This window comes from Cricetulus griseus, chromosome 4 (assembly GCF_003668045.3).
Source record: "Cricetulus griseus strain 17A/GY chromosome 4, alternate assembly CriGri-PICRH-1.0, whole genome shotgun sequence".
NCBI lineage: Eukaryota > Metazoa > Chordata > Mammalia > Rodentia > Cricetidae > Cricetulus > Cricetulus griseus.
Window position 1 is genome coordinate 109,583,875 of NC_048597.1, and position 18,414 is coordinate 109,602,288.

General features: G+C 44.9%; 2 protein-coding genes across 4 annotated transcripts in view; one reads left to right on the plus strand and one right to left on the minus strand.

Annotated features, from left to right (window-relative positions):
• Positions 1-1,117: 1,117 nt before the first annotated feature.
• Sbds (SBDS ribosome maturation factor) lies at positions 1,118-7,997 on the minus strand. The gene is made up of 5 exons (XM_027416095.2): positions 7,665-7,997; positions 6,531-6,660; positions 3,145-3,345; positions 2,751-2,915; positions 1,118-1,460 (listed from the first exon to the last, which is right to left on the minus strand). The coding sequence occupies exons 1-5, from the start codon at positions 7,790-7,792 to the stop codon at positions 1,332-1,334; spliced, it is 753 nt and encodes a 250-aa protein (XP_027271896.1). The 5' UTR covers positions 7,793-7,997; the 3' UTR covers positions 1,118-1,331.
• Positions 7,998-9,554: 1,557 nt separating this feature from the next.
• Positions 9,555-18,414, plus strand: part of LOC100751910 (S-adenosyl-L-methionine-dependent tRNA 4-demethylwyosine synthase TYW1) — an 83,010-nt gene continuing 74,150 nt past the window's right edge. For 2 of the 3 annotated variants that reach the window (XM_027416096.2, XM_035443372.1), the window contains exons 1-4: positions 9,556-9,711; positions 11,130-11,257; positions 13,623-13,745; positions 17,871-17,972. In XM_027416096.2, the coding sequence (XP_027271897.1) occupies positions 9,708-9,711; positions 11,130-11,257; positions 13,623-13,745; positions 17,871-17,972 (357 nt within the window). In that variant the 5' untranslated portion in view covers positions 9,556-9,707. Of the gene's footprint in view, positions 9,712-11,129; positions 11,258-13,622; positions 13,746-17,870; positions 17,973-18,414 lie in introns of all 3 variants that reach the window. The other variant, XM_035443371.1, reaches the window with a different exon arrangement.

The following is an 18,414-nucleotide window of genomic DNA, read 5'->3' on the forward strand; positions in this document are numbered from 1 at the left end:
TGTATTATGCTATCAGACCTTTATTTTTAATTGGTGTTTTGCCTGCCTGTATGTCTGTGTGAAGGTAGCCCTGGAACTGGACCTGTGTGAGCTGCCATGTGGGTGCTGGGAACTGAACTTGAGTCCTCCTGAAGAGCAGTTAGTGCTCTTCCCCATTGAGCCATCTGTCCAGCCCCATTTTTTTTTTTTTTTTTTCTTGTTTGCAATGAGGTTTCTCTGTGTAGCCATGGCTGTCCTGGAGTTCATTCTGTAAACCAGGTTGGCCTTGAACTCAGATCTGCCTGCGTCAGTCTTCCAAGTACTGGGATTAAAGAAAGGCCTTTGATTAAGACCCTCAAAATACAAACCAAACCAAACCAAAAACAAACCCCAAATTGTGGTCGTTAAAACTGTCAAATTGTGAGGATCTAGAATTACCATGGAACCAAACCTCTGGTTACACCTGTGAGAGTCTCTAGATTGGGTTTGTCTATCGGTTGGGGTTCTGGACTGAATAAAACTTGAGCTGAGCATCTGAATTCATCTTTCTCTGCTTTCTGACTGCAGATGCAGCATGACGTCATGATTCTGCCACCAGGCCTTCTCTGTTGTGATGGACTGTGACTCCTCAGATTGAGCTAAAGTAAAACCTTTGCTTCCTTAACATGTCTTTTTGAGCCATTTCATCACATCAGTGAGTAAAGAACCTAATACAAAAACCAGAACAAAAAGGAATCGGTCTAGAAAGGCAAGCCAGAGCTTAATAAAAATAAGTTTTATTGATTATGTATAATTTTAGCTATACTAACATATATTATAAACTTTTTAAGAATTACTATTAAATGGCTTTATATATATTTTACCAAGAATAATCTAAGTTGTAGGGCCATGTTTGTTGAAAATTTAAAAATTCATATTTTCCCTAGTCATTATACGTCTATATGTAGGAACCAGGAAGTCTTCTCCAAGCTCACACCCCAGACCTGGACTTCATTCTGCAAAAGCACCACATCTTCATTCTAGTAAACACTCCACTTTGTTATACAGACCCCTCTCCAATGACTTATCACATACTAAATCTACCTTCTTATCCATGTCTTTGATCTTTTCTGTGGAACTATAAAGGCATAGACAGCAGTGAAGAGCTGTTCTGGACACTGTATTTTGGGTTTGTCATTTTTGCTGGAAACCCCAATTTACAACAAAAACACCCAGTACCTAGGTAAATGTTTAACACAAGATGGGAAAGTGGCCCGTTGCTTGAGCAGGGCTTTTGGCAGGTCACAAAAACAAAATGCTGCTGCTGGGAACCAACGTCCTCTGTGGTGCTCCAGCTGAGGAGCTGGAGAGTGTCATTCGAATTTCTCATCTCCTTCCTCCACGTCTTTCAAACTGAGTACTTCCAGAGAACCCTTGCCCTTGGTTTCCTTTTTTATTAGCTCATCAATTTCTCTGAAGCAGCCAGGATCGACGAGACATACCTGCAATGATGACATAGCTGTTTACAAGGGAGGATGGATAACAGCACAGGTTAAAGTCAGCTTTAATGCTCAGGGCAGATCTATGGCTGGCACAGTGGAGGCCAGGGCAGCAGACTGGGCTTGGTGTTCAGCCTTGATGCATTAGGGAAAGGCACTCACTCCTGCTGAAGACTCACCTGGCCAGTACTGCAGCTCACAGTAAGAGCCAGCATTAAGCCTAGAATTAAGACCCTGGGTTCAATCCTTAGCACCTCACTCCTATTAAAGACATACCCAGATTCCCCAGCTGGGTTGTAGCAGACCATGGTCCTCTCCAGGCTGAAATCTAGAGCATTAGACCAGCAGTTTCAACCTGTGGGTCGTGACCCCTGGGGTCACCTAAGACCATTGGAAAACAGATAGTTACATTATGATGCATAACAGTAGCAAAGTTACAGTTAAGAAGTAGCAATGAGGGGGCTGGAGAGATGGCTCAGAGGTTAAAAGCACTGACTGCTTTCCAGAGGTCCTGAGTTCGGTTCCCAGCAACCAGAACCATCCATTATAAGATCTGGCGCCCAATGTTGTATACATAATAAATAAAATCTTAAAAAAAAAAAAAGCAGCGATGAAAATGTTGGGGGGGGGGTCACCACAACATGAGAAACTGTATTAAAGGGTTTCAGCATCATGAAGGTTCAGAACTGTATTAGACCCCTATAGGTCAGTGACAGTCACACCCACCTGAGAAGTAGACACACTGTAGTGGGTTCTGAAAAGTTCAAATGACAAGTGACAAATAAATGACCAATAAAATCTTGTGTGTGCTTAACTCTGTGTGCAGCGTCCTATTGACATCTTGATGTTTTAAGTTAGCCTACAACTTGTTAATATTGTTACATGATTTGAATATGAAATATCCCCAACAGGCTCATGTGTTCAAAGTTTTATCCCCAACTGGTGATACTAATTTGCCAAGTCTGGGAACTTGAGGAGGTGAGGAGACATGGAGGAAGTGGATGTCTGGGGACCCGTGTCTCTATTCCCCACACTCCCTCTCCTCCTTCCTGTTCTGCTCAAGTACATGAGGTCAAGTAGTCATGGACTGAACCCTCTCAGACTGAGCCAAAACGGACCTTACTTCCTTATTCTGTTCTCACAAGTATTTGGGTCACAGCTATGCAAAAGTAAGAAATACAGTATTTAATCAGAAAACAAGCTATTCTGGTAGAATGAAGCTGAGATAATGTGTCAACATTATAATCTTGGGGCCCACATTGCACCACTGGCTCCCCACCACTACCATCTTACTATCTCCAGCTGCTGGCTGTAGTCCTCACTCTCCACGACCTTCATAAGCGGCTTCAGCTTTTCTTTGAGCTTCTTGCCTTCATTTATTGGCAGGATGAAGCGCAATCTCATGTGAGCACGCTCTATCTTTATCTTCTCTTTTAACTGCTTTATCACTTCCAAAGCCTTTAAAGACACAATAGTGAGTGCTGGTTAGTTTTGTGCTGCACTAACTGGTATGTTGGACACGAACAACGTTTCCACACAGCTACATTATGCCAGTAGCTTCTTGGCTACACAAGCAATCTTAGAAAAACCTAGGGAAATGAGATAATGTCTCATTTTGTGGAATGGAAATAAAAGAATTGTCTGCTTTGGAAGAAAGCCCTGTCAAAAGCTGGGAATATTCACTCACCTGCTGCTTTGTGCTCTTGTTGGGCTTGACCGAGTAGTGGATGTCCTTCATGGCTCTCTCAATGAGGATAACTGTGTAAGGTCTTTTTGTTTCTGGGTTCACACACTTGTCTGCCACAATGGTTGCAATATCCCTAAACATCTGCTCTAGCTGTGTGTGTCGTTCTTTATCTGACACTTGAACTTCTCCTTTAGTCAGAATCTAAAATGGCAGAACACATAGAAAGTCCCCATCAGTTTCAACTACTATTTTCTACTGCACAGAATTAGCTAGCAGGGAAGAAACATAGTTTTGTTCTCTGCAGCTGCTCATGCCGAACCTTGTGCTGCCTATATCCAGCACAGGATTATAAGCAGCTCCAAGAGCCTGCTTCTGGGCCAGGGAGCAAAAAAGGAGGACAATCTATCTAGAGCAGCAGTTCTCAATCTGTGGGTCAAGACCCATATAAGGTATCTTGTATATCTGATATTTACATTATGACTTTTTTTTTTTTTTGATACATGGTTTCTTTTCATACCCTGGCTATCCTGGAACTCACTCAAGGCTGGTTTGAACTCACAGAGATCCACCTGCCTCTGCCTCTGCCTCTTGAGTGCTGGGATTAAAGGTATAGGCTACCACGGCCTGGCTTACATTACGATTCTTTTTTTTTTTTTTTCAAGACAGGGTTTCTCTGTATTGCTTTGGAGCCTGTCCTGGAACGTGCTCTGAAGACCAGGCTGGCCTCTGCCTCCTGAGTGCTGGGATTAAAGGCATGCACCACCAACACCCGGCTACATTATGATTCTTTTTTTTTTTTTTTTTTTTTTTTTTTTTGGTTTTTCGAGATAGGGTTTCTCTGGAACTAGCTCTTGTAGACCAGGCTGGTCTCGAACTCACAGAGATCCACCTGCCTCTGCCTCCCGAGTGCTGGGATTAAAGGCATGTGCCACCAACACCCGGCACATTATGATTCTTAACAGTAGCAAAATTACAGTTTTGATGTGGCAATGAAATAGTTTTATGCTTGAGGGTCACCACATGAGGAACTGTATTAAATGGTCGATGCAAGACTGGAGAGATGGCTCAGTAGTTAAGAGCGCTGACTGTTCTTCTAGAGGTCCTGAGTTCAATTCCACAGCAACCACATGGTGGCTCACAACCACCTTGATTGAGATCTGGTGCCCTCTGCCGGCATGCAGGCAGAAGACTGTATACATAATAAATAAAATCTTAAAAAAAAAAAAAAAGGCCCTGGGTCCAAACCTCAGAACCACCAGCACAAAGCAAACTCAGAAACTCAGGAGGCAGAGGCAAGCAGATCTCTGTGAGTTCATGGGCAGCCTGGTGAGCATAGCAAATTTCAGGCCAGCAAGAGCTGCATAGTGAGTCTGGGGTCGGGGACAGGAAGCACAATGAGGTAAAAGAGCTGATTTATTGGAAAAGTTAATTTCTAAAGTTTGATTTAAAAAATCAAGGGGTGATCCTTTCCACCGACCGACCCAGGAACTAGAGCCCTCATCCAGTGGCTGATGGAAGCAGAGACAGACATCCACAGATATACACTGAGCTGAAATTGGGAATTTAGTTGAAGAGAGGGAGGAATGAAGAGCGAAGGGGTCTGTACCAGGTTGGAGAAACCCACAGGAACAGTTGGCCTGAACAAGGGAGAGCACATCGACCCCAGATGCTGTCGGGAGGCCAGTACAAGACTGATCCAGACCCCTGAACATGGATGTCAATAAGGAGGCCTCTGCACTCCAGGGAGCCTCTGGTGGTGGATTAGTATTTTTCCCTGGTGCAAAAAGGGACTTTGAGAGCCCATCCCACGTGAAGGGTTACACTCTGGCCCTGGACACATGGGGAAGGGCCCAGGACCAGCACAGGAAGATTTGGTGGACTTTGCAGAGCCCCCATTGAGGGCCCTACCCTGCCTGGGGAGTGGTGGGTGGATGGAGTGGGGGTAGGCTGGGGGTGGGGGAGGAGGGATGGGGGTGAGGGGAGGGAGAGGGAGAAGGGACTTACATGTGAAACAAGCTTGTTCCCTAACTAGAACTAAAAAAAAAAAAAATTCAAGGGGGAAAACCAGAAGCACCTGGTGGTTCCCTTTGTCTCCAAAAATAAAAACAGTGATCAAACAAAAACCGAGGAGTTTGGAGTATTCCAGGATGGCTAGTGGCTCTTTGTGGCAGTCATGTGCTCCTATGGAAGGGCTGAAGCTGGGGTCCAGTGTCAAGGCCTTGGGATAGAAGTTGCAAGTTTCATTGCCCCGCCAGCCTTACCTAAAACTGCGGGAGATGCTCTGAAAACTATCAGCAGTTACAGGGAAGCCACTGAAGACTAAAGGGCCCTTCAAACTAAACAACCAGCTCTCACTATGAAAAGACCAAGAGGACTGTGAAGGCACAAAGCACTGCTCCTGCATCCAAAGATGCCTATCCAGAAAGGAAAAGTTCTTTCCCAGCCATCCTCTACATTTTGAGACCTCTGACCTGCTTGAAGAGGACCAGACTGTATACTTCCCCTTAAATGGGGTAGCTCCACCATCCTGAAAAAGGCGAGAGGACTTGAGAAGCTGGAGCACATGAACCTCCTTTGCCTATGAAGGGCCCTTTCCACCATTCTCTCCAATCTGGACATTGAAATGTCACCTGTTTGTTACAATACAGCTATTTCAACTTCTCATTCCTCTTTGTTTATGCTGTTTTAATAAAGCTGTGTATGCAAAGTAAGTAGACTCCTACTAATACTGTAAATGGTATTTCTTGGGATTAAAGCAGCATAAGGAAATTGAAAATTTGAGTTAAAGTGATACTGGAGGGGCTAGAGAGAAGGCACAGTGGAGTGCTTGCTGCTCTTCTTGACGATTGGAGTTCAATTTCCAGCACCCACACCAGGGGGCTCACAAACACTTGTAATTCCAGGTCCAGGGGATCTAATGCTGTTTTCTGGTCTCTGCAGGCACCTTGCACAAATGTCCACATTTGCTTGTTGATACACACACACACATCAAAAACAAAAAGAAAAAACAGCTGGGCATGGTGGTGCACATCTTTAATTCTAGCACTCAAGAGGCAGAGGCAGGTGGATCACTGTGAATTTGAGGCCAGCTTGGTCTACATAATGAGTTCTAGGCCAGCCAGAGCTACATAGTTATATGCAACACCCACCCCCATGTTATATTGGAGTTGGGTGAGGAACCATGATGCAGGAGGACCAGAAGTTCCAGGCCAGCATGGCTATCCAATTGAATCTGATGTCAGCTTCGGCTATATAGTGAGACCCTGTCTCAAAAAACAAAACAACACTGTACAAATCTCCCAAATCTTCCAACATAAAAAAATGCCAAAACAGCAAAAACTCATCAAGAAGAACAGATGTGTTAAGCTGCAGCTGGCAGAACCTACCTGCTTACAGATTTCAGTCTGGTCATCTGTTCCAAATGCACTGATGAGGTCTTCCTTCTTGGCAACCTGACCTTTGGAAACATTTACAAACACTGAGTGGGTCTGCAGAACTTCATCAAGGTCTTTTTCCCTTGAAAGGGCAGGAGAGAAAATCCTATGTAAATTCATTGGACAGTTAGAAATTCATTCACATTTAAATACAAGATGGCAACAAGATACATAGAAAGTGCTACAAATTGGGTCTGATGTGCTCATCTGAAATCCCAGCATATAGGAGGTGGAGGCAGGAAAATAGGGAGTTCAAGGACAGCCTCAGCTATATAGTATTTTCTTTGCTATTTGAAACCTTGTCTCAAAAAAACAAAACCAAAAAAGAGAAACTGAACACACACACATACACACTCTCTCTCCCAGGGGAGGACCTGTGCAGGAAGAATCTAAAACCTCAAACTCAGGACAGTATCTGTATTTTTCCACTTAATCACAGATTGGGAAAAAAAAAAAAAAACACAAAAACCACGTCATTGTTTTATGTAAGGAAACACAGGGTGTGGTGGGGCGTGGTGCTGAAGGCTTACATCCTGGAATATCTGTCCCTAGATGGCAGTAGTGAAGAACTACGCACTTTGATAAAACTGGAGATTCTAAGGGTGTGTATGTGGCATCTGCTGTACAAAGTTTAGTATTCGTATGATTAGTTTTTCGATTACTATTCCAGGAAAATGACCACAGTAAGTTTCTTTTCTTTGTGATAGTATTTGGCCTATCGGATTCCCGTATTAGTCACTTATCCAAGAAGCCCCTACCGCCACCCCCCCAATTCGGGGCTTCTTGGCTGCACATTTGTTTTGTTTAGCGAGACAGAATCACACACATTAGTTCCAGGTCGGGACTCGCAGCAATCCTCCTGCCTCACTCTCTTGAGCGCTGGGATTAGAGGCCTAGACCATCAGGCCTAGCTATGATGGAGTTTCTAGTTGGCAGTTTTTGATAGCAACAAAATCCCAAACCAGAAGCCAGTTGGAATCAAGCACATCAGGCCTGAAAGGTACCCATTACTCTCAGGGGTCGCGGTTAGGGAGGCCGGGCCTCGGTGTGGCCCGTTCGCTGGACTCTGGGCACAGGATCACTCACACGCCACTCCGCCAGCCGACGACCTTGTTTTTATAGCAGGCGATTTCGAAGCGCTTCCCTGCCCGCTTCATCCGCACCACGGCTACATTGGTCAATCTGATCTGGTTGGTGGGCGTGAAGATCGACATGGCGGCTGCTCACAGACCTCGGGCTCTCCAAGCGCTCGGCTGTTACGACCCCGCGGCGCGCGAACCCCCAAGGGTGCTAGGCTCTTCGCTAACCTACACTTGGGCAGCAGTCACTGCGCACCTGGCTACCCTACTGCGCCTGCGTCAGGCGGCGCACTCGCCGGGCAAAAAGCTAAGAAAGCAACTAAGCCTGCGCCGTGTGGCTTTTACGCCATCCGTCTCCGCCCTCAAAGGAAGGCGATCTTCGATGACGTAATCCGCGCGCGCCCGCAACTCCCATTGGCTGGTGAATAAAGTTCATTGATTGACCCGCTGGAAACATGGTGTTCTTCTAGTTGAACCGTTCTTCAGAATTCAGGAGCGGCATTCATTTTAACCTTTTAAGCAGAGTTTTAGTGGCAAAGGAGAAAAACAAAAGTGTAACGAGCTTCCATCGTCTTTCTTCAATAATTATCAACCTGTTTCCATCCTTATTTTGTCCTCCCTCTTTCGATTTTATTACCGTAAAGCGAATCACCAGGTGTGTGATGGCCCTCGCCTGTACTCCCAGAGTTTTGCAGGAACAGACAGGGTATCAGGAGTTCACGGTCATCCTCGCCTACACAGGGACTTTGAGACCAGCCTGGGCTACTTGAGACCCCGTTTCATCACCGCTGTCAAAGCACATGATCGTATATGGTTTTAGCCTTAAATACTTAAGTATATTCTTAGCAGACACTCCCAGATACATTTACTCCGAAACTTCAGTATCATCTAATATTCACTCCACACTCTACTTTCCACATCTAAACAATGCCCGCTACAGTTGATTTCAGATACAGCTAAGGTGCAAATGAGTCCACACACCTGAACTGCATACTATAGTCAGTGTCCTTTTTTTTTTTTTTTTTTTTTTTTTTTTTTTTTTTTTTTGAAACAAAGTCTCACTATGTAGCCCAGGCTGGTCTCTAACTCCTGGGCGACCTTCCTGCCTCAGTCTCTCAAATACTGGGATTAGAAGAATGGGCGGGCTCCTCCTGCGCCTGGCAGCCTTTAGTCTGTGTTTGTTTTTTCCTCCTAAGATCCCTCTTTCTTTTCTTCTCATTTAATAATCCTTTTGGCCCGGCGTAGTGGCCGGTGCACTCGGGAGGCAGAGGCAAGCTAATCGCTTTGTAAATTCGAAGCCAGTATGTTCCACCATAGCAAGTTACAGGACAGCCAGGGATATACAAGAGAGACTCTTGCTCTAAAGAGTAGGTATCCCGAATCTTGTGATCCTCCTGCCTCAGCGTCAGGAGCTCGGGAATTACAGGCCTGTGTCACTGAGCTGCCAATCATTTCTTTCATTCATTTACTTATTTGAGACAGGGTCTTTCTACCTAGCCCCGACCTACTTATGTATGTCATGGAACTCATTACGTAGACCAAGCTGACCTGGAGCTATGATGAACTCACAGAGATCCGCCTGCCTCTGCCTCCGGAGTGCTAAGATTAACAGTCTGCATCACCACACCAGGCTGCCATTCGTTTCTTAATATTAATTTACTGCGTCCTGCCCTTTCCAAGTCTTTGCCAAACCGAGTGGAACAGGAAGCACACTCGCTTTTGCGCCTCCAGCTCCTGACTGAGCTACCCACAGGCCCGCCCCTTTCTACTCTGAGCCAATCCGAGAAGTACAGGAAGCGCTCCAACTTCTTTCCCAGCGTTTCGAGCTGGGCTTCTTTCTGGTCCCGCCCCTTCCTCATCTCAGCCAATCAGAGAGGAACTTTGAGCTTCCGCTCGCTCCGTCTTCTCCTGGGCCCGCCTCGGTCCTCTGTGGCCAATGCGGGCGGGCCTGCGGACGGCATGGCTACCTTAGTTCTGTGAACCCTTTCTGCTCGCAGGCCCGCGCTTTCTGCGTTTGCTGGCGGCCTGTGGGGCTTGGGCTCCGCGGAGGATGGGTGAGGCCGGGCTGGCCAGGGTCTCGGGCGGGCAGGAAGAAACCGCTTCCCTCCTCACGCAGGGGGCGTAGGTTGTTGCGCTCGATATTTTACTTTTTGTTTTTAATTTATTTTTCTCTTTGTCGTTTCATTATATATATTTTTTCTTCAGAAAGAGTCTTGTCTTGTATCCCAGGTTGAGCTAGAACTTACTGTGTAGCTCAGGAGACTGGGACTCACCATGTAGCCTAGGTCTGACACTCATTTGTGTAGCCACTGGCTTGGCACTCAGAATGTAGTTGAGGCTGACTTGGAACTTACTTCCCATAGGGCTTGGAAATTATCATGTGGCCTAAGCTGGCCTGAAACTCGGCATGTAGCCCAAGCTAACCTCCAAATTTACAGTGTACCTCCTGCCTCAGCCTACTGAATTGCACGTATTAGCGGCGGGGGGGGGGGCAGTCGCTACTGGGAACAGAGAGGACCGATCCATTTTAGTTTAACTAGTTTTTTGCCTTTCTGGGGCTAAGGGATATGTTTTGAAGGAAACTGGCCTAATCCCAGAAAGAAAGAAAAAAATGGCTCCTTCCTTATACACGTATAAAGACTTCTGGGTCTATTGAATAGCACCTGTAAACCCTAAATTTCAGGTTTCAAGTCCTTTGAAATTTCAGCTTCAGTGTTTAAGGCAAGCCTCAAATTAAAAAAAAAAATAGTCAGGTGTGGACTGGAGAGATGGCTCAGAGGTGAAGAACACTTTCCACTTTTCTAGAGGTGCTAGTTCCTAGCACCCACAACCAACTGTAACTCCAGCTTCAAAGGATCTAGTGCCTCTGGTCTCCAGGGCTCATTGCACATAAGCGCGTGTGCACAAGAAGATACACACGCCTATACATAGCTAGAAGTAAAAAGAATAAACATAAAAAAATCAGGGAGCTGGGCATATGCCTATAGTACCAACACTTGGAAGGCAGAAGCAGGTGGATTTCTGTAAGTTTGAGGCCAACCTGGTCTTCATAAATGAATTCTAGGCTAGCCAGAACTAGAGAGATCCTGTCTCATAAATCAAACAGATAAACAAGGGCAGGCATGGCACTGTTTGGATAGTGAGACAGTAAGTTTGAAATCGTGTTTCAACCAAAAATAAAGGAGCCATCAAAATTTCTCAGATCGTTGAATATGGAGTTCACTTTTAATTATTTCTTTATTTTTATTTTTCAAGACAGCGTTTCTCTGGGTAGCCTTGGCTGTCCAGGCACTCACTCTGTAGACCAGGCTGGCCATGAACTCATAGAGATCGACCTGCCTCCTCCTCCTGAGTCCTGGGATTAAAGGCATGTGCCACCACTGCCAGGCTGCTTTTAATTTGTGAAACATCAATGGTCATCTTTGTGTGTGGCTGCATGCATTGTTACATCTGTGTGTTGTTTTAAACGCAGGTCCTCTGGATGTGTGGGACTTTTCTTCGCCTTTGCTGTTGCTATGGATGAATAGGTTCTACATCTATCTGGGCTGTGCTCTGGGAGTCACCCTTTGGATCTGTGTCCAGGTTGTCATTAAGAAGCAGGTAATTGGGGAAGTTGTTTTTGTTTGTTTGTTTTTTTCTTTCTACCTCTCCCTTTGAAACATTTTTTAAAAGTTAGGTGCTTATGTGTGGGCATATGCAGGTGAGTGCAGAGCCTGTGGATGCCAGAAGAGGGTGTTTGATCTTCTGGAGTAGGAGTTACAGTAGCTGAATATAGGTGTTGGGAACCAATCTGGGGTCCTTTGCAAGCGGAGTATATGCTTGCAGTTGGTTCCTTCCTTCTATCATGAAAGATCCAGAGCTTGATCTCGAGTCATCAGGCTTAGCCACAGGGCCTTTGCCCATCTACCCATCTAGCTTGTGCGATAGAGTTGTTATGTATTCCTGGCTTGGCCTGCTTACACATTATGTAGCCAACTACCCTTGAAGTCTGGGCAGTCCTCCTGCCTCTACCTCCTGAATGCTAAGATTACCAGCATGCATGTATGCCTAATGCTCACAGGAACATTAAATCACCTTTTTTGTTTGTCTAGATTTTTTTAAAGAAATTTAATTTATTTTACATCCTAACCACAGTTTCCCCTCCCCCCTCACCTCCCTTCCTCCCACTGTCTAGATTTTTTTAATGCTTGATTTTTTTTTCTCGTAACATTTTAGAGTCTATTATAATGGACTAAGTCAGAATCAAGAAGATTTTTATAATGGAATTTGACCTACAAAGAGAAATAGCTGGGTGTGGTGGTACATGCCTTTAATCCTAGCACCCGAGAGGCAGACACAGGTGGATCTCTGTGAATTTGAGACCAGCCTGGTCTACAGAGTGGGTTCCAGGACAGCCAGGGCTATGTAGAGAGAACCTGTCTCAAAAAAGCCAAACCAAAACAATAAATAAACAAATAAATAAATATAAATAAAGGAGTGAAAAATAAAGCTGTTTTGCACCCTTCAGGGATTAGGATAATCTTTCCTTACCCCCACCAAAGGTTAGAACATAAGAGTGTACAGTTTGCCCTCCATATCCTGGTGGTTTTCAGGATTAAGCTGAAGAATAGAAAATATTTGGCAAATGGACTGGCGAGATGGCTCAGCTGGTCAAAGCACTTGACATGCAAACCTGACAGCCTGAGTTTGGTCCCCAGAACCCACATATAAAGCTGTCTGTGGGCTGGAGAGATGGCTCTGCAGAGGACCTGAGCCAACACACATGTCAGGTGACTTATAGCTGCCTATAACTCTAGTACCAAGTGATCCAACATCCTCTTCTATCCTCTATGGATGTTTGCCTCACATGTGTGTGTGTGGGGGGAGTGAGAGAGCTTGTTGTTTTGTCTTGTTTTTTGTTTTTTGAGACAGGGTTTTTCTGTGGCTTTGGAGGCTGTCCTGGAACAAGCTGTTGTACACCAGTCTGGTCTTGAACTCACAGAGATCCTCCTGCCTCTGCCTCCTGAGTGCTGGGATTAAAGTCATGCATCACCACCTCCTGGCTGGGGCAGGACTTTTAGGTGACTGAGCTTCTCAACTGGAACTCATGCTGCTAGAAGTAATCCTAGTAAACTGAATGGTTCACAGAGCAGAACTTAGATGAAAAGATTTCTTCTTTCTGTCATAGTCCATGGGTGAGCAGAAATAGTATCTGAGAAAAAGTCACATGACAGATAAGGAGAGAAGTCTGTACCTGTTTGATAAGAAGTTTGGCTCTGTGTGGGTGTGTGGGTGTGTGGATGTGTACACATGTGTACCATCCTCTGAGTGTAACAGCTGTCTTCATCAGAGCCTGTGACTGTTTGAAGAGACCTCTGGTGATTGTTGGCTTTCCTTCACAGGCGGAGGGGCAGCCAGCGACCCAGTGGAGATTCTGGTTGCTTCCCCCAACCTCATTTCTCTTGGACATTTTTATATAATATTGTTCTGATTGCACATAGCCTTGTGGTCGTGGAAGGTGCTAGAGTCTATAGATTGTTCAGGGTTACACCCATCCGTGCAGCTGTGGGAAATCATCTTCCATTCTGGGGTGGCATTTTCAGGTGTTGGGCTGCTCTGAGCTTCCCAGGTTGGCTTTCGGTGGAATGGTTTGTTGTTGGAGTTCCCTATAGAGGGGTGGTCACTGTGTACATTTCCATAAGGGAAGAGGTCCTGCAGTTGTGTGTGTGTGTGTGTCCGTCTGTCCTGGAACCAGTCCTCCATAAACCGGTAGGTTACAGCTTTCTTCTGCAGAGAATGCACATCATGTAAGTTTGAAAAAGGTGGGCCCTGCCTTTTATGGCACCCTGTTAGATCAAGAAGGTGAGTTAAGGGGTACACCTAGGAAGATGAAGAGAACCACAGAGTCAAGAGTCTTAGCAAAGTTTCATACCTCTTGAAGTGAGAGAGAATCTTGATGGATTCCCTTCTCTTGTTTATCTTCAAGGTCATTCGCTCCCAGGAGAAAAGTGTCCCAGGAGCTCCCGACAGCTCTTTTTCCCTTCAGAAGAAGCAGACACACGTGTCTGGAGTGAAGATTTTCTACGGATCACAGACCGGCACCGCCAAGGTGAGGGCTTTGCACAATGCCTCTCCTTTGGCTTCTCAGCCTTTAAAGAAAATTCCAGGAACCTTCCTTTAGCAGTGAGTTTCATTAGTCTTCCAGTCCTTCTATCCTTCTGTCTTTGTTCCTTTCTGGAATGGTGAATGGTTTCCTTCCATTGGGCCCAGTGTCTGTACGTCCTAGGCTCGAAGGGCTCCGAAGCCCTTGTCTGCCTCTGGAGGATGGAGATTCTGCCTGTGGGGATAGGACGTGGACTTCAAGCATATCCAACCCTGCGACATTGTAACAATCTCACAAGTGAGAACCTCACCAAGAGGAAAAAATTACCAAACACTGGTAATGAAGGAAGTTTGTGGTTTTATTTATTTATTTATTTAATTTATTTATTTATTTATTTATTTTGGTGGGCTGCCTTTATGACTTTCTTGGTGTGCCTGCTAGAAAAAAGTGGATCATGGTGATGGTGTTGGGGATGGGTCCCATTTCTGGCAACTTCACACATCTATTCAATGCAATCAATGTACTAAAGGCAGAGAAAGTTGTAGATTCCAGCTGGAGATGTGAGGACCAAAGTCAGTCGGTTTCTCTTCTTGGGTACACGTGTTGCTTGCCTCCCTGGAATAAGGGTCACAACTGTTGAGTGCTTTCTAGGAAAAGACTGAGTAAGGCTGCCATGAGAATGAATCATTAAAAAATCAAAATCCAATAGAACAACAAAAGGGCTAAAGAGGCTTCTACTGCCCTCTTGTGGATATTATACAGAATAGCTGTTTTGTTTTGAGGCAGTCTCAAGTGGCCTGTTCAGAATAATACTGTTATTTCATTTTAAAGACTTTATTTATTTTAATGTGTGTATGAGCATGTATATGGGCACACATGTGGATGCCAGAGGAACAACTAGCAGGAGTCAGTTGTCTCCTGCCATGGGGGTTAGGGGTGGGGCTTAAACTGTCTCAGGTGTCATAGTAAGTGCCTTTACTCACTGAGTCATCTCACTGGCCCCATTCAGAGCCTTAAGTTGTTTTTTTTTTTTTCCAACAAACTTTCCTTGATGCCAGGCCGACCTCAAACTCCATATGTACCAGAGAATGACCTTTGCTGAGTAATTCTTAGGCCATATCTTGACATATTAATCACATAATGACTCATTTTAATTGCTGGTCATTACTAATTAAATTCTAGTCACATGGTTGGTTTTTCTGGCTATCAGCCTCTATCCTGAAGCCATCTAAGGGCCCCCTCTGGTGGTCATGTCACTGGCAAGATAGTGAATTCAGGGTTTTTAGAGACTTTGTGCTTAGTAACAAGGGTGGGCTGCGTATTGTTTTGTACGTGTGCTTATACTGACACTGTGTGTAGAGTAGGCACGCTCTCCTGGCCCCAGCCTGTACTCAGTCCACTCATCTGAGTGTATTTTCTTCCAAGGTGCTCATCACCGTCTTGTATGTTCTACTGACTCTTGTCCATCCATCTAGTAAGCCAGAAGCTTCTTCAGGACCAGGGCTCTGTCCATCTTGTTGACTTCTGTGTAATGTTTCGCAGAAGTGTGGCTGGCATGGTGAGTGCCCAGTCAGTGAAGTGCCCGTAACTGACAGTTAGGAGTCATAGGGGCCCTGTCTTGGGACTGCCAAGCAGAGGAAGGGTGTTTTTCTCTGTGTCAAAACCTGCCTGGAAATTTTAGCTTTGTTCAAGCATTTGGTGCCTGGGCTTTCAGACAGTTGACAGGTATGTTACATGGGGGTGGAGGGCAGCTGCCACTTGGACTTTGCCATCTGTGCAGTAATAACTTGCTTGTCTGTTTCTTCCCTCCTGTCTTGTGCTATAGCTGACTCCAGCACAGAGCCTCCCTGGGTTCTGTCAGATAAGACATTGCTTCCAGAGCTTCTTCCTGTCTGTCACCTAGCTTCTCATGCCCCGCCCCCCAGCTGTGTTTGTGTGCATGTATGTACATGTAGTAGCCAAAGGACAACCTTTGTAGAAGTCACCAGGGTAGCAGGCTTTCTTGGACTGCCAGCCTCCCAAATCATGACCTGGAGACTTACTATTAATTGTGAATGCTTGGCCTTATTACCTTAGGCTTGTTTTTAGCTAGTTTGTTTTTCTTTTTTTTTTGACTTTAGCTCATTTCTGTAAATCTGTGTGCCGCTCCGAGGCTAATTTACCTCATCCTGCTTTCCTGCCTCCTGTGTGTCTGGCTGACTGGTCTCCAACTTGCTGGGCTCAAGGCTGGCTGGCTGGCTCCCCTTTTCTTTCTGCCTGCCAGCCCCACCTATCCCTTCTCTGCTTAGCCATTGGCAGTTCAGCTTTTTATTAAACCAATCAGGTGCCTTAGGCAAGCAAGGTAAAACAGCAACACATCTTTACATAGTTAAACAAATGCAGCATATATAAAAGCAACACATCTTTACATAGTTAAATAAATATTCTATTCCACAACCCAGGAGGTCCTTGTACTCACAGTTAAGCACTAGGAAAATGTTAAACATGTAGGACACAGGGTTATCTCTTCCAGAAGGCTAGGAATGGGTGTGGTTAATAGCCTGTTGACCTCTGTGCTATCTGTAGGGCCAGGCCACACCTGACTTGACAGACTATTATGTTTATCATAGATTCTTCCTCCCTAGACCTTCACCTTCCTCAGTAAAGCCCATATTTATGGAAAAAGTCATATGCACTTTGAAAAAAGTTTCAATGTAATGTCTTTAAGCTTTATTTTATACATGGGATTGAGTTAATTATCACCAAGAAAGTTTTCTTTTTCCAAAATGGTGCCGTGTTTAAATATAGTTAAAATAAACTGCCTGGGGTCAGACACTAGAGGTTTGACCCAAACTGACTACTGAGTCCTGTTGAGCTGGACTTCTTTCTTGCCTCACTTGGGTTGACACTCTGCCAGCCCTGGTGTTTACGTTCCCTCACCACCCCCTAAAAAAACCCTTGGATGTTGTTCTTTAGGTACAGCCTACCTTGTGTTTTTGAGACATGCTCTCTTATTGGCTGGCCAGCCAGTAAACCTCAGGGAGCCACCTGTATCTGACTCCTGGATGCTGGGATTATAAACACACACACCATCTTGCCTGGTTTTAGCTTCTTTCTCTTATCTAAACATTATTTATTTGTGTTTGTGTGAGTGTGGATCTACGTGTGCCATAATGTACAAGTGGAGGGCAGAAGAAGAACTTGGATGTTTGCCCACATTTTCCACCTTGTTTGAGACTGGGTCTATGTTGTTGAAAGCTGTGGACCCTGGGCTAGCCTACCTACTAGCTTCTGGGAATTATCCTGTCTCCAAGTCCCATCTTGTTGTAGAAGTACTGGCATTCCAGTGTGCGCACTTTACATGGATCCTAGGCATCTGAACTTAGGCCCTTATACTTAGGTGGCAATCACCTTACCCACTGAGCTAGCTCCCAGTCTAGCCCCCCCCCCCCCCAGATTTATTTATTATGTATGCATGTCTGCCTACAGGCCAGAAGAGGGCACCAGATCTCATTACAGATGGTTGTGAGTCACCATGTGGTTGCTGAGAATTGAACTCAAGACCTCTGGAAGAGCAGCCAGTGCTCTTAACCTCTGAACCATCTCTCCAGCTCCTAGCTTCTCTCTGTTTCTCTCTCTTTTTTAAAGATTTTAGTGCTTTTATTGAGAGAGAGAGAGAGAGAGAGAGAGAGAGAGAGAGAGAGAGAGAGAACAAGAGAGAGAGAGAAAGAGAGAGAGAATATGTACGCATAAATGAATGTGTGTGGAGGTCAGAATAGCTTGTGGGAGGGAGTTGCTTTTATCTTTCTATCATGTTTGTCCCAGGGATTCAACCTATCAAGCAAGTGCCTTTTATGTATGGAGTCATCTTTCCAGTCCCCAGCTTTTCTACTTCCCACTTTCTTTACAATTTTTCTATTCTTATTGGCAAAGAACTAAAGTAAGTATGTATTTATCCCCATGCACACCTTTATAGATTGGGAATATGACTCAGTGCCTCATCTTTATAATAATACCCTGTTCAGGACATAGTTGCTGGAGAAGCATCCACCACAAAAGGCACCATGTCCCCTTGCCAGCTGGAGCAAACAACAGTTTTCTTTATTTGGCACACTGAAAAGTTATTCTTTTTATTTGTTCCCCTCTTTTAAGGGATTTGCAGTGACTCTTGCCAAAGCAGTTACCTCTCTGGACCTGCCTGTGGCCATTATTAATTTGAAGGACTATGACCCAGACGACAATCTGATAGGAGAGGTTGGTAACTGTCTTATTTTTCTTTCTTCAATTAAAACTCTCAAATTTGGAGCTTGAGAGATGGCTCAGAGTTAAGAACTCATGTGGCTTCTGATGAGAATCTAGGTTCAGTTCCCAGCACCCACCTTGGGTAGCTCACAGCTGCACATAATTCCAGATCCAGGGAATGTGATGTCTCGTTGGGGACCTGCATTTATGTACACATAGCTACACACATACACACAATTAAAATAAAACTTTAAAACGCAAATTTAATTGATCACCTGTGTTGTGGGGTTATTAGAATCTCTAGAACAAATTGAATTTTCATGCTGAATTGTTTCAACTGAAAGCTTTTCCACCATGACACAGAAACTTCCATTTATTTGTTTTTTGAATAGAGTTCTTGCCCTGTGGCCCTGGCTTGACCTCAAACATAGGCAATATGACCTCAAACATATTG

Coding starts and splice junctions, on each gene's coding strand:
- Sbds (XM_027416095.2), bottom strand. CDS start 7,792: ATGTCGATCTTCACGCCCACCAACCAGATCAGATTGACCAATGTAGCC. Junction 6,661..7,664: donor GTCGGCTGGCGGAGTGGCGT/GTGAGTGATCCT, acceptor TGCCCTTTCAAG/GGAAAAAGACCTTGATGAAG. Junction 2,916..3,144: donor ACAAGAGCACAAAGCAGCAG/GTGAGTGAATAT, acceptor GTGTCTTTAAAG/GCTTTGGAAGTGATAAAGCA.